The sequence below is a fragment of the Amyelois transitella genome, chromosome 21 (assembly GCF_032362555.1).
Source record: "Amyelois transitella isolate CPQ chromosome 21, ilAmyTran1.1, whole genome shotgun sequence".
Taxonomy (NCBI): Eukaryota; Metazoa; Arthropoda; class Insecta; order Lepidoptera; family Pyralidae; genus Amyelois; species Amyelois transitella.
Genome location: NC_083524.1, coordinates 6,697,530 through 6,713,133, shown reverse-complemented (window position 1 = coordinate 6,713,133; position 15,604 = coordinate 6,697,530). Strand labels below are relative to the sequence as shown.

Sequence of the window (15,604 nt, the reverse complement as noted above, 5' to 3'; positions counted from 1 at the left end):
CACTCCTCACTCTGCAAGCAGTCTCACAGCAAGCCAGCAACTGGGTATCGCAGCAGGTCCATCGCAGCCAACTCAACGAGCTTCCTGGTCCTTGTCTCCACCCGCACTCACTCTCATCGACTTCAGCGACCGACGCATCTACCGCAGCCCACGCCTGGATCTCTTCGACGGCCGCTCTTCTCTCCAGCGTGGCAGCTCTGCACGATATCTCCCGGCGCCAACAAGTCGACTTCGCTCTCTACTGTCTCGACTCACCGCAGACTACGAGCAACGCAACAGCTCACTCCTGACTCACTAGGACTTCGAGCAACTTCCGACTCACTGGAAGACAACTGGCACTTGCAAGCTACCGAAGCACAGATTGCACAGCAAGATCAAGATTTCAGACCTCCGGTCTTGGGGGGGAGTACTGTGGCGACATCTCTACGCCACTCGTCAACAACATCAAATCAAACAACTAATGTCAATCATCGCGAAGAAATTGACGCGCTCAACCAATAGCAGCGAAGTATCTAAGACGCGATTTCAGAAATTTCACGGATTGGAACTATATATACAACCTCCGACACAACATCGTGGGAGCCGCGGTTCCCCAGGCATAACACCTAGCCTGGCGGAAGATCTTCCCTTTGGTGGCGGTCGAGCCGAATCATCGCTCCCGCTACAATCAGTTTTATCTGGACAAATATATCCGTTCCGGCAACCCTGTCTCCCGTTTAAGGTATTCCAATTATCCGTGGCGTCGCCGCCGCCTGCGCCTCAATCCGCGCTCTCCCGCAGGATCGATCCGGGACTCCGGAACGTTCCCGATACGAATCTATTCGCCGTTGTCACCCCACTGCGATTCCTTTTTTATTTATTTATTTCACAATAGTAAAAGAACCGGATTTTAAAATGTCTTAGTTTGATTTGTTAAAAAGTTTCTATGAGATATCTATATCAACTTATAACTTGTTATTCAGTATTGTAGTTTCGTTGACTTAATATCATCTTATAACACAAGTCTTGAACTTAGTTCGGGGTTAGCGCAATTTGCCTCTAAAAAGTAGGCAGACAATTATTTTCTTTTATATAAATTGAAATAGGGCCAAAAATTACGTCTTACTATAGGTACTACATACCTACTTTTGTTATTTGAGATTTATTTATCGCAAAAAAATAGCCCTTATGCTATATATTTACCTACTGATTCGTATACTTTGAAAGTTTTTATCACTAAATCAATATGCCGTTTTTTTCTGCTTAGCGCTGATATAAGATCTACACCAGTCAGTCAGCATATCATTATTGTTTGTTTTATGAGCTCTTGTTGATTTCTTTGAACGCAACATCCTCGCATTTTGATGTCATGACGTCCCGAGTGTCGTCGATTTAAGGTACTTGTTTCCAGAAAATAGATTACCAACAAAATGGATTTCACATACACGTGCAGCGCAGACTCGCGTATGAATAAGCAATGATCTTTATATCGACGAGCAATGAGTTACGGGGCATGGAGATGGCAATTAAAAATAAATATAAACGGGATCAATAATTTGATCATACCTGTTGTAAGATGCAGGAACATTAACTTCCACACTGCGCTAGCCGTCTCAATTTTTCACGCCTAGAAGACATACCAATGTGAAATTAAAAGTGACTTTGGGCAAGACTAATCCAGGGCTTTGAAATGTTATTCCAGAATCCATGAAGTATATATTTTGTTTGTGTTTCATAATTTTTAGTACATTTTTCAGATTTTAAATTTTGTATTTCCTTTTGTAGTTTCATCATTAATCTGTCGACCAAATAAATATGCGATACATAATATCTAATAATTGTACAACATGTCAACTCTTGCGATTAATATCTAAGGTTTCAGTTCGACTTTGTATGGAAAATGGGAGGCGCTTTTTTGTACTAGCCGTGAAGGTGAATGGGTCTGGCTAGTTTTTTTTTTAAACTAGTGCACAATGCCAGGCTTGAATGGTTTATTGGTGGCATGATCGATAAATAAGTCCAGTCAGACTGAATAATTGTCTTTCTATGCTGTAAATACATTTATGTTGGAATATTACGAAGGACATACATATAGACACGTCTAAATCCTTTGCGGGGTAAACAGAGCCAACAGTCTTGAAGAGTCTGATAGGCCACGTTCAGCTGTTTGGCTTAATGATAGATTAATCAAACTGCTTTAAATTCTTAATTTCAATGAGTTTGTTTTTTGAACGTTCTCAAATGCACTGAGGGTTCTTAAATTTACAGAGTAGTTTTTTCAACCATTTTTGTCCGTCCGTGGCTTCATACTAGAATTGACATTCAAATAGGGTTGCGAGCCCATCGCCTATAAAAAAATCCCAAGTTTATAAGCCTATCCGTTGCATGGTCTAGGAGTGCACTAAGAGAGGGTAGTCTCGAATTTTATAAATTTAATATACCGTAAAATGGGGGTACTTTGATCGATTTTGAAATTCAAATGACCATATTTTCTCAAAAATAGTCATACCGGACACGAAAAAAAAAATGAGAATATCGGTTTTTTATTTCCTATCATTGGTGTATAGTAAAAAAAAATATAGCTCATTTTTCTAAAATAAAAAAATCAAATTCTCCTGATCAACTTTAAACCGTTTTTGGGGCTTCTTTGATCACCCTATACTTTATAACTGGATTTGAAAGTAAACCCATAGCTAACAACAATAAAAAAGAAATCAGAAGTATCTTCTAAAACAATTTTATTTTATAGAAAACACCGGCACGATGCAAACAATATGGACGCCATTTGCTTTTCGCACTATCAATTCTGCCAACCTAATAAAAAAATCCTGTCGGGTGCGTTCAGAAAACGATATATTTAAGTTTTATTTTAATTTGAAGTTGTTATCAATGTTACCCCGTAATGTCAAAGTAACCCCATTTTACGGTACCTAACTCCCGCTGGACCTCATGTACCATTCCAGTCGGAACCTTTGTTGGTGCAAAGTGTTCAATAGTTTTAATCAATTGTACTAGTGGTTATCCCACAATAATAATAAAAAAAAATATCATAGTTTTATTCCCAATGGCGTCTTCCACCTGCCTGTAGATGAGGCAACTGAGACACGAAGCGACTCCCGTCTGTCCTCCGCCACCACTGCAGGGGAACCTAACCCCTATTGGATTATTCATACATATTTAAAATAACAACACAAAAAATTACTGTCACTATCAACTTTAGCTTACCCTGACCTGACCGGCCACATATTGTAGAGATATAACTTTGGTCAAACACTCCACACAGCCTGGTGAAAACGCCATGATTCACAGTTAAATGCAGCACTTTATAAAAACATGTTGAATTAAATATCAACGAATATTTTTTTGTTTGTGATGTGTATTTGTTGGTGTAGGTAATAGTCAGTGAAATAAAGGAAGTCTTATAATAATAAATTAGGTACATACATACATAAAACCACGCCCGTTTCCCTGAGGAGTAGGCAAATCTACGTCTTTCCTTGTCACTACGATTCCTGCATACTTCTTAAATATCTATATTTATAAATCTCTTCATCCAAGCTCGTCGGCTTCGGGTACTCTTATATACCTTTCGCAAGGACGTCCCGGATTTGATCAAGGTACGTTCGTCTTGGCCTTCCCACACCCAACGTACCTCACATTTTCAAAAATTACATACAGTCGTCATAATATGTGAATCATATGGTGATGATTACCATCAGTTGCGATGACACATTAACCAGTACGTACTACTTCTATAGTCTGATATTATTTCGAATTCTATGTATTTATCCTTTTTCTTATAAGGATGGCAAAGGTATACAAAATATTTTCCCGCAAGGTACTTTTGTATATTGATCAGTTTCCTTGTACTACATTGCAAAAGATTTATTTAACTTTATCTAATGTCTTTACATAGTTAATTTTTAAGACTTTACATACCTATAGTTCTCTTATATTTTTCATTCTCCTGGAGTAAGAAACACATCCTCACCTCTCGCCTTGGACCATGATTCTCCATTGGGTAAGTTAGTTTTAAACATGAAGCGACTCCCAGTTGGCGCATTGTGTTGGTTTCTTCATTACCGTATGAACATCCGTTAGCAACAAAACATGAAGAAGTAGTAGATAATTGATCTGTGCCTCATGTGTACTTCTCAAACTTAACATACTGCATTTATACTTAACGTAGGTAAATTTAGTGTACGCCACTTAATTTACGTGTTCATCGGCATCTCTCCCGAAAAACTCCACATTGCAAAGCAACAAGTCCCCGACATTCGCGGAGATATTTTGTCACCACTTTACCACGTACTCTTGCAAAATAACGAGAGAGCAGAAGAACAATTCGCATAATTTATAAAGAGTACCGTGGGAAAATTAACACCAGTGAAAGTGATGGAATTCAAAGCTAGCAATAATTTATTGTTTTTAACTTAGGATTCTTCTTTATGCCAATGGGCTAGCAACCTGTCACTATTTGAATCTCAATTCCATCCTAAGCCAATCAGCGATGAACTTGGTCCTACAATCTTTGCAAGACTGTTGACTCCGTCAACCTCGTGAGGGATAAACACGTGATTATATGATGTGAATGTCAAAAACCCATTTGTTTTTATGTGTATTTTCCTGGAAAGTGTATTATACATAAGACACCGCTCTGTTTATATAATCTTAGTTTTCCTTATACCCAAGGTGGATTAGTTACATGCTCTCAGCTGACCATAACAACTTCACTAAAATGTTTATGTTTTAGTTACGGCTCTGAGAATCGGGATTCAATCGGGATTATCATGAGGGATAATTTCAACCCTCTTAATCCTTACTTGTAGTGGTATTTAATTAGTGAGCTTATGTTCGTATTTAAGTAGTATTAATTTACAGTCAACCGCATGAGAAGTTACCTTCCAGGGAGCGCTATGACGCGGCAATAGAAGCGAATTTGCAGTGAATTCGGTTTGATATACTGTTGACTGTACTTACTACAAACTCCTAATGCTCTCAATATTACGAACACTTAATTTTTCCTGTTCGAAGCGCGTGACGAACATAACGTCTAATGATAAATCACGAGGAAAAGTGAGTTATAACAACTTGCCGTGATTTATTTTCATTGTTTCGTTGCACGCTGTGATTGGCTCTCGTGGCAAATACTCGTAGTTTTTGTTATACATACATACGTCCATATCCCTTGCGGGGTAGACGTACATGAATACAAATACGTAAATCAATTCAAATGATCACGTATTTATCCGTTACATTGTAGACAGAGCCAACAGCTTTGAAAAGAATTAAAGAATAGCAGAATCAAGTACTTCTCATGTGAAAACCTAAAATGATCGCGAAATATCATGCATACCTACAATTTAAAAGAACGTCTTTCTGTAGTCTCATTAATTTATGATGCAGGGGTCGAGACAGATGGCTGTCGGGGGAAAGGGTTGCCACCCCCCCACTCTAAAATACGGTATAACTTGACTATTTGTAGCTTAAAACTTTGAAGAAAATAAATAGTTTTTTTATGTGATCCACTTTTCTGTTTGTAAAGATATTTAAGTTACTTTTTGTTTATAAGTTAGTCATCAAAATTAACTTATGCCTGTTTACCTTTCCCTTAAAATCTATTCACTGGGCGGGATGGTACATACAATCACGTCTATATCTCTTAAAGGGTAGATATATATACAACAGTCTCGATATTACTAAAGGGCTATTTCAGCTGTATGGCTCAATGATACAATTGATTGCACGTACAGCTTCCATATAATGAGATGCAGTGGTTTAACGTTACTCTTACGAAAACAAACGCCTTTGGTTAAAGAAAGCAATAAAATTTATCCCGACAGCCCTGAAAAGTGGATATGGGTTTGGGGGTAGCATGGTGTGGAGGAGGGGGCGGGGAGACATAATTATTTCATACCCCGTGCATCCCCGTTCGGCGAGGAAACAATCAGAATGTCGTGTTTTTCCATCTGACTGGAATGGAAAACCTTTTCCACCGCATTCGATAAATGCAAGGGCGTGTTTCAGCTGTGAGTGTGTTTAACCATAAGGTGGTGTTTACAGTCAATTGTAGTAACTTTGGCCTCTCAGGGTAACATTAATCCACACTATTTTTGTAATTACTTTGATTAAATTATCGATAAAAAGTATGAATTAATATTGAAATTAAAATTGTTGATATGAAATACGATAGAAAAATTATGATTAAAGTACTTGAAACGGAAGATAATACGAGGGACTATGTTACCCCGAAAAGGACCAAAGTTACCCGAATTCACTGTATCAACTAGTAAATTAAATTTTATTTCAGACAATTTCAATCAATATCATCGATTAATTAATAGTATTACATTCAAATAATTATGTAAAAGCTTATCGTTGTCGGTATATTTACTTAACAGTAAAATAACGAAGATGAGACCAGAGTGGATTTATGTATTTATGGCAAAACGGGCGAATTATGGACCTGTTTCTTTCGTAGTCTTGAACCGAAATAATTTACTTTCTATACCGCTCCTTTTTGCTAAAAGAATACTGATTCTCAAATTGACTTTTTAGTTTACAGGATACAAAGATGGGTTTATGTCATTTAAAAAAAATATAGGTTTATGAAGCGTTGCATTCATGAAAGAAATATTCCTTTCATCAAGTTTAGAGCTAAAAGGTGGGTGGTAGTGGAAACACTCCAATGCACGCACGCATTTCTTTGTTCGCGGCTCTTCGCGTAATGCGTTCGCAACTGTTTCTCAAACCGTGCAGCTGTGTTTTGTACTGTATTTGTACAGTCGGCAGAATAATATCCAAAATCCAGAAATAACCATCCATTAGCAATACGTAAGTCCTTAAATAGTATTCGGTCTCGTGAAAAATGCCAGGAGATGTAAGGTTTGGAAGGTTTCTTCAAGAATAAAGCTGGGTTCAGGCATCGGCATCGTGAGCATGTAACTAACCAGGACTGTCGCCAAGAGGAAGAATAATAAACTTGATTGGTTTAATATTGTTTTAACTGTACGATTGCGTCATTGTTATTGTGGTCATCGGATTGTAGTAATTTATTACCGCTCTGGTTAACTACAGATGGATAACATTATTCATTAAGTGCAATTGATAATTGTGCCAAGTGAATTGTTATCGTGGATTGGGATTGTGCGCTTATTAATTCACTAGCTGTGCCCGCGACTTCGTCCGCGTGGAATAGTTATTTTGGGCATTATTGAAGCTCCCAAGGATGAATAATTTTCGCCGTTTTTTTTTACATTTTCCATTATTTCTTTGCTCCTTGTTGTTGCAGCGTGATGTTGTATAGCCTAAAGCCTTCCTCGATAAATGGTCTATTCAACGCGAAAATATTTTTTCAATTCGAACCGAATAGTGTAAAGTAGTAAAAAGGAGAGTGGTTAAGGCTGTCCTGTTAGGATTCACAAATTTGAGAATATACTTAGTATTCAACGCTTTAGAATGAGTCTTAATCTATATCCTAAAGTTTCTATGATTTCTTTGTAATCAAAGAGCTAATGTTTATTAAAAAAAAAATAACAAAGTCAAAACCAGTGTCGTATTCCAGTCGCCAACCTTCAAACTAACATTACTTTTTGAGAAACCTGAAACCACAACTCTTAAAATAGTTGAGTAATGACCGCAAAATCATCGTTGGATTATGGTCTGACCTAGTAAATCATTCGTGCACTTGCTTTTATTTCAATGTTTACAGGACAGTTCGGAGTTACTGTACAGTCAACGACACATCAACCTCGTCGGGTAGGTTGTTGGTTCAATTTAGGTACTGTAAATTCGCCTCTATTACCGCGTCATAGAGATTCTGCAGGATGCAACTTGATATGTCTAAGGCACCTAAATTATTTTATTGGATACGACTAAGATTTTTGTCGTTGTTATACATTTGTGTTATACAGTATATGTTATACCGGCTTCATTTGCTTTGGAAAATCCCGCGGGAATAAATCCTTCCTTCCAAGATATCCATTTCAAATTCCACTAAAATGGTTTCGGCGGTTTAGTTCGGAAGCGTAACAACGGACAGACATGAGCGTTTATAATGTATAATAAATCTATACGGAACCCTTTCCTTGAAAAAGCACTACAACTTGACTGATCTTTTATTTTTCGGTGATCATCAAACAAAAAAAAACACCTAAAGACTGGACCTACTAACTAACAGGTTCAGTTGTAAATGAGATTTTTTTTACAATCGTTTTCCTACATGAGATCCTTTATGATTTTGAGCGATATTTCAAAGATATTGTTTGAAAAGATGAAACTAATAGGCGCCGACAACAAATATAAAAAAAAGCTTTTTAACATTGGCTTTAACTTAATGATAGTCGCACCTGGTTAGTGGAAAATTTTGGCGTGTTTCTTATTGTTTCGATGTTTTTTTTTGTTGATAATGTGATACCGTTACCAGAAGTTCTATCTGTACTGCCGGAGAACTGGCGTTGCCTTTTCGCTAATGTCCATTCACAATGGAAATGCTCATAAAAATCAGGCAAGTACCATAAATGTTATCTCATTTTAATAAACAAATATTTTTAAGTGCTTTCACTTACTCCTCGTCGATTGTGAATCATTTGTGATAAGCCAAAAACGACAAAACAATATTTTATCACGTAATTTTGCAAAAGAAAGTCGAACAGACAGACATCCGTCCCGTTTGAATCTGAATTTCCCCATATCGTTCCCTAGGGACGGAATGCCTATTTCCGCCATACTTAGCTGGCCACTAGTAATTTGGGTCACATTGAATTAGCTATGCGCAATTCACTTATACCCATATATTGGTATCAGGTCATCCAGACCGACACCATTCATGCAAGTACTCGGAAATAGACGATTTCTAGCATACAAAATAAAATTATACAGTCTTATTTGACGTATTAATGTACTCATACGCACGTAGATCTACGTCACACGGTATATCTCTGAGGACGTCATGCAGTTCCATCCCCTACTCGATAGTAAAACTATCGATAGTTCGGCACCGCCAATATAAAGATAAACCCACACAAGAACGTCTTGCTAAATGGAAACACTGGGCTGAGTAACTCGGCAAGGAACATTCAACTTTGTCAATGGACGGAACGACTGGTTTTGCAAACTTCAAAGAAGCCAACAATAATATCCAGTAATACAAACGTGTCATCCGCGTTAACGCCGTCGATGGGTCAACAACTCTAATACAATCGTGATACGGTACACTTTCGGAAGTCCGAGTCTAGAGCATAATTCAACATTATTCGTTTTGAATGAGTGTGTGCCCCTTATAATGCAGACTTAAACAATTTATTATCTTGCGTTTTCGCGTTAAGAATCATTTTTGTCCAGTGTGGAAAATGGCGTGGGCCAATAAAATTACGGTTTGTGTTTTACGTTGAGTTGAGAGCGCGCTTACTTCGACGAGTGATATTCGGTCTGCTAATACTTCTTTGTTGGTTTGTTTGTTCCTTTTCGTTACATCGATGTTACTCTTACTTTTATCAGAATGAATAATATGGAATGTTCACTTGGCAACACTATGTTGCACTGTTAATAATTCTATACCAGCACGAAGATTTCAATGATGAAATTCACGGCATCCTATTTTTCAAAATCCAAAACTCTTACGATGTGAAGATTGATTTCAATAGAACAGAAATGGACCAACATGATAGATGCTGCTTTTAACATGGAAGATGTTTTCTATTTCACCTTGTGAGAAATCCGAACGAAATTCATAGGGATGTGACATGGCTGTAAAAAAATCGATTTTTATATAATCGATTTATTTTTTAAGTATGAAAAATCGATTAACAAATAATCGATTTTTCTTAAGAAAATAATCGATTTTATTATATTGATAGATTTTTTCCTAATTTTTCAATTTATGTCAAAATAAACACCATATACATTATATCAATAGATTTATTCATTAAAAATAAACAACAGAAACAGTAAGTTCTTATATAATCAACACAAGTTAAAGTTTTTAACAATCAAGTTTGAAAAATGAAGTTTCAGCAACGAATAATGAATAAAATATCAACCGAATGTCGGTAAAATACTGTTCATCGACTAATTCTATCTAGAGAATGTTTGATTAAATTAATCATCTAAACTGTTTTAAGAGCACAGAAAGAATGCACAGATGGCGTTAATGTAATATTATGGAGCTATGATAGTATTCTTTGGCAGTTCGCGTTCCGGGCTCAAAGCCAGAAGACAAAAACATAATTTCGGAGTGCATTTATTGGATGATTATAAAAATCGATTTTTAATCGATTATTAATTTTTAAAAAATCAAGTATAAAAATCGATTTTTACTTTAAAAAAATCGATTTTTAATCGATTTTTTCCTTAATCGATTTTTTTTTCACATTCCTAGAAATTCATTTGACGATGACGATTTGAGCATCTCGTCTTATGATGGGACATTCGACGAAGAATAACATAATCGCAAGCATTACATAGTAGTCCGATCCACTTTTGACATCATTATCTGTGTAGTCGATTCACGATAACCTGCGAGCGGCGAACGACGCTCCCGCCCCGCCTCGAACGGCAGTCGAGCGCGTCGTCGCCCGCCGTGTGGTCGTGTCCGGAGTTCCCGAGTATTTCTTTTAAGAATAATAACACCAGGCTACTCGGTTTGGCGCGTTTTCGCGCGAACATTAGCGGCGATCGTGATGCGCCTTGCATTCGGACACGGAATGCGCTCGGGTTGTCAACTCGCCTGTGCTGCCCCGTGGCTCCCTGAAATCCGTGGCGACGGCCACTAGTGTTCACTTGGATTGCAGTGTTGGATTGTGCGAAAGACCTGCAGTGGAAGCATCGCCTTCGTGGGTTTTTTTTTTGTAAGAAGCATCGCCTTCGTGCTTTTTTGTAAGAATCGGTCCGACTGATATTTTGTCCATGATGTTGACTCATGCATGACGCACTTGATTGCTGGAACAGGGATTTATAATTTAGTGTTAAAGTTCGTAAATATGTACTTACGATGTCAGAGATGTCAGATTAACTTGTCTTGGTTTACGTATTGTTTCTCTTGAAACATGATTATTTTATTGTTGTGTCATCAGCAAGGTGGTTGGAGTATTATGAATACAACTAATTGATACTGCAAATAGTTCCAATTATTCAAATAGATCATCTACCTACATCATATCAATATCTTTAATAATTAGATTCATCGTTGATCGTTGTTACTGTGATGTTTTCCCGACCTCGAACAGATTTGAAATCTTGATCAATAGTTATGTGCATTATGGTAATTTGGAAATTATTTCCATTCCTTTTATTAGTAGCCTACATCTTCGCTTGGCCTCGCTCATTTTATCGCGCAATATGTCCAGCGCCTGTAGTTCTTGATAGTTCCGCTGTATGGCGTCCTGTGGAGCATTACTCATTGTAATTTACAGTAGCCATTTGAAATTACAGTTTCAATATTTATGTTCCTTGTGTTCAAAACTTTTTAAATCTTAATTCGATAACTTGGTAAAATTTTAAGTATCTTACTGGCCAGTATCATGTCAACATTTAATTATAATTTAGAGTCTCAAAATTCGACGTCTGAGCTGTGTATACTAGACAAAGATAAGAATTATACGAAACATTACATAATGATGGCTTTGATGAAAATTCGATTTTTTCATACCGTGCTCAACAAGCTCACTTTGTTATCTACATAAACCCAAGGCCAATAGAGATATAAGCATTGTTCGCAGAATTAATATAAATTTACATTTCTCAAAATATAATGTAATTTCCATTGCATTAGCTAAACACAAAGTTTTAAACGTCACTTTACTATAATCAATTTTGTTGACTAACGCAGCTAAGAGTTATAAAGACGTTCCCACGGTTGACCGGGGGTTATCTGAATAGACTTGTAAATGCCGTCGCCTATCTGACGAACGGTGCTCGCTCACTTATCTCACCGCATCTAACTCGGCATTTTACGAGAATTCGGTGCATAAACCATTTCAATTAAGTTTTTTTACAAACATAAAAATTTTACTCTTCTACGAATCGCGGCTGTTACATTCGTGAGAATATTTCACAACCGCAAATCTAGCCGACAGATTTCATGCCACTCTTTTAGACCGAGTTATTTGCCTAGCCTAACGATGTGATGGATTAAGCGCAGTTGGATGTGACTTTTTGTTTTAACCCATACTCTGTCAAAGTGGTCTTAATCCGACCTCGGTTTTAAACTGGGTTAATGTATCTCGGATGTAGGGCATAGTTTTTTTTGGCTCGTTTATAAAATTTCCTCAAATTATCAGTGTCGTACCGGCAACCTTGACAGATATTTCTGAGTCATTGTTACCCCGCGTCGTTTCGTTGTCGGAATTTTTACCTGTTATTGTATTGGCTTTACAACGGTGTGCCCTTTTGAATATTATCATCCAATGGGGTGGCGAGCGATATCAGTGTACACTCGTATAGGCGCCAAACGCCGATCAATCACATGGGAAAAGATCCGAGTAAATGGCTCCTCATGACCCTAGGAAAAAGGCTGCCACATCCTATTTACCCGATGTTCCCGGCCAAATAAGGCAAAAAGTATACGAGACGAGGCAATTAATCATCACTCGGGCCGGAAAATTCGCAAGTAATCACCGTTTCTTAATTCAAGATCACACCTTGTCTCTACAAAAAAGAGTCCTCTCGCTGTTTTTTTTATGATATCACGTTTATCATCCCATGTAGTAGTAGTTGTATGTTTTATAATTTTTCAGAAGTTTTCAAACTTTAGTTGTCGAGTATCACAGGGCGATGTGGTTTAACATTCATTAATTTTGTGAAGTGAAACCAATTTGTGTCTATGGCAACTGTTATCTCTGTTTTAAGGGTGGGCGTCGAAGGAATGACATCACGAAGTCAGTGACGTCATTTCGAAAATTCAAAAATGGCCACATATAACTTAAATTTGACGTAAATCAATACGGAATGAAATCTTGAGTATCATGAATTCTGAAATGAGTTTATGAAAGAAAATACCGTAAACCAAATTAATATGAATATTAATGAGTTCAGATCAGACACTGAGTTTCAGCAATCAATTGCCACATGACATGGATTCTATCAATTCAATAGAATCTGCATTTATATCGACCGTAACAAACCTATTATTATTTGCAGGGTGACAACAAAATGTTTGTGCGTGGTGTTGATTAAATTTTGTATATTTGTGTATGACAAAGTAATTCCAAGTGTCGTGTGTTTAAAACAGACAGTGTCAACAATCAGCCAAGATTGCTGGTATGCATATGTGCTATGAAAGGCCTGGTGTGGTCGCCTCCTTGAACGGAGGTGTTGGGTAAGTTGCTCACTTTCAAATGTTGTTCACACAAAATGTTTAATCAATACAAAAGCTATCTTATCTTTGTGATTTTGTACGGTATTGTGGTGCGTTCGTTTCTTTCACATCGTTAAAATGAATAATATCTTTTTCTGAAATAATTTTTTTAACATGCCGTATGACTCAATGCATAAGCTATCTTATCTTATTCTTTTAATAAGCTTTTATCTCAAACCAATTTTATTAACATTGTCTGAACAATGTTATTCGACTTTACCATCATTAAATTTGTCTTTGCCGCCTGCTAATATTATGCAATAAAAATTCAAACTTGAGCTAAGTGAATTACTCCGTTTTCGGTAGAAACCTTAGTCATGTTCGAACTGGTTTACAATGGCAGTAAAATTTTAAAAGAATGTTATATATATTGAAAACATCTGTCCATCCGGTTTCTAGCAAAGCACTTTTGTCTTTTTTATGATCATGCACAAAATGTATAGAGAAATAAAGATAAGAGATATTCGTTCGGAATGTAAACTTTAAGATAACGCTACATGCTGTCAGACACGCACTGACTCGACATGCGCGTAAGTACACGTGATTCACATTTTCTCTATTACATTTATCATTAACACATTCACATTAATTCATTATTTATCACAAATAACCATTTGTATTCTATTTGGGCACATGTAGATGGTCACGTGCCTTTATTGGTCAGTACAGAAATAGTACATATAATCGCATTTAAACGAGTAACCTACATATAATTTAATAGCGGTATGATATTTTTCTTTTAGTTTGTGAATTCATGTTTTGTATGCCGTGTGGTTTCCGTCACTAAAGAATAGAACCACTCAGTCTATTTCCAATGGATTTCATGAAAAGCGACTAAGGGATAGGTTAATAAACTTGATTCTTGTAAGCGATGGGCTAGCAACCTGTCACTATTTGAATCTCAATTCCATTAGAAAGCCCTACAGCCGAACCTGGTCTTTCGGTCTTTTCAAGACTGTCGGCTCTGGGCACCCCGCAATAAAGACGTGATCATAATTATGTATGTATAAAACAACAAAATGGCGGTTTTTGAAAACATTTAACACACTCATTGTATTGTAATTAAATATTACCGTGGCAAACCTTTTTAAATACGGAAATGTTTGTCTAACATGACCTTACACACAACATCAGTAAGGGTAGTAACTCACCTGGCCCTGGAATAATTTATATCAATACATATATAACCTATAAATTAGTATTCTGTTTTTCATGAAATTAAAGTTTAAATAAATTGTACCGAATTTTGAAAATAAAATTTATTTATTTTCAAAATTCGGTACTAGGATATTACTCCTCCAGATAATTAAGATTTTTACATACTAGCTTTTGTCTGCAGCTTCACTCGCGTTAATGTTAAAATTCATGGCCGAAATCACCTGATCCTGGCTTGCTAGCAGGATAGAAAGATATTTATGATGACTTAGTAGGTGCAAAAAGGACCGACAAAAAAATATGTGTATGGATTTGACATCTGTCACAGAGATCAAGTTATATTTTAGAGACTTTAGTCCGGTTACGTTCCCTTCTTTATAGAGAGGGCAGTTCAGGGTACGCCATTTCTTATTTATTTAAAATACCGTATAGTGAAATGTAATTAAATTTTAAGATATCTAATAAAAACAAAAAATTAATGACAGAATGTCTAAATGATTAAACTAGTGTATTTTTATATAATGTTATGAAAGAAACTGCTTCGGGATAAAAAAAAAATTAGTTACCTCAAATGTAAATTAGTAATGTAGTATTAAAAGTGAATTACAACAAATGTTTTGTTCTTTGTGTCAAGTGTGTCACTACCTTAGTAAAATAAAAATATCTACTACCATAGCCTCAGGGGGACACCCCCACCTCGTTATAAATGCTTTCCTATTCAATTCAGGAGTTTTCATTTCGGTAGCAATGAGCGACGTCAACTCGCAACAGTAATTCGAAAAGTTAGTTATTTCGTTTAAGCTGGATCAAGTTAAAACTGCCACCATTTTGCTTGTAGCCAGACAAATGGAATGCATTATTATGATGACCTCGTTCTGGTGTGTTTGTGTACTAATTGCCTTTGTCTAAGGTGTTTTAGTATATTTTAGGTTTACTCCAACTGGATAGAGGATTAATAGGCTCTAGGGACAGGTTTGGCCATGTGGTGAGGAGGAATGAAAGCAGATTTACTTATGTGCTAGAAGATTAGAAGCATACATATACATACATATATTTACCCTCGTCGGGTAGACAGAGCTAATAGTCTTGATAAAACTGATTGGCCACGTTCCTCTG

The 15,604-nt window shown here is 36.7% G+C and overlaps 1 protein-coding gene across 4 annotated transcripts in view; it reads left to right on the top strand.

Moving 5' to 3' along the window:
* Positions 1-15,604, top strand: part of LOC106135587 (AF4/FMR2 family member lilli) — a 202,368-nt gene that overhangs the window by 87,543 nt on the left and 99,221 nt on the right. For 2 of the 4 annotated variants that reach the window (XM_060950202.1, XM_060950200.1), the window contains exons 1-2: positions 10,534-10,854; positions 13,117-13,294. The exons of 1 other annotated variant lie outside the window; for it this stretch is intronic. In XM_060950202.1, coding sequence (XP_060806185.1) covers positions 13,239-13,294 — 56 coding nt within the window. In that variant the 5' untranslated portion in view covers positions 10,534-10,854; positions 13,117-13,238. Of the gene's footprint in view, positions 1-10,533; positions 10,855-13,116; positions 13,295-15,604 lie in introns of those variants that run through there. One more of the 4 variants, XM_060950201.1, reaches the window with a different exon arrangement.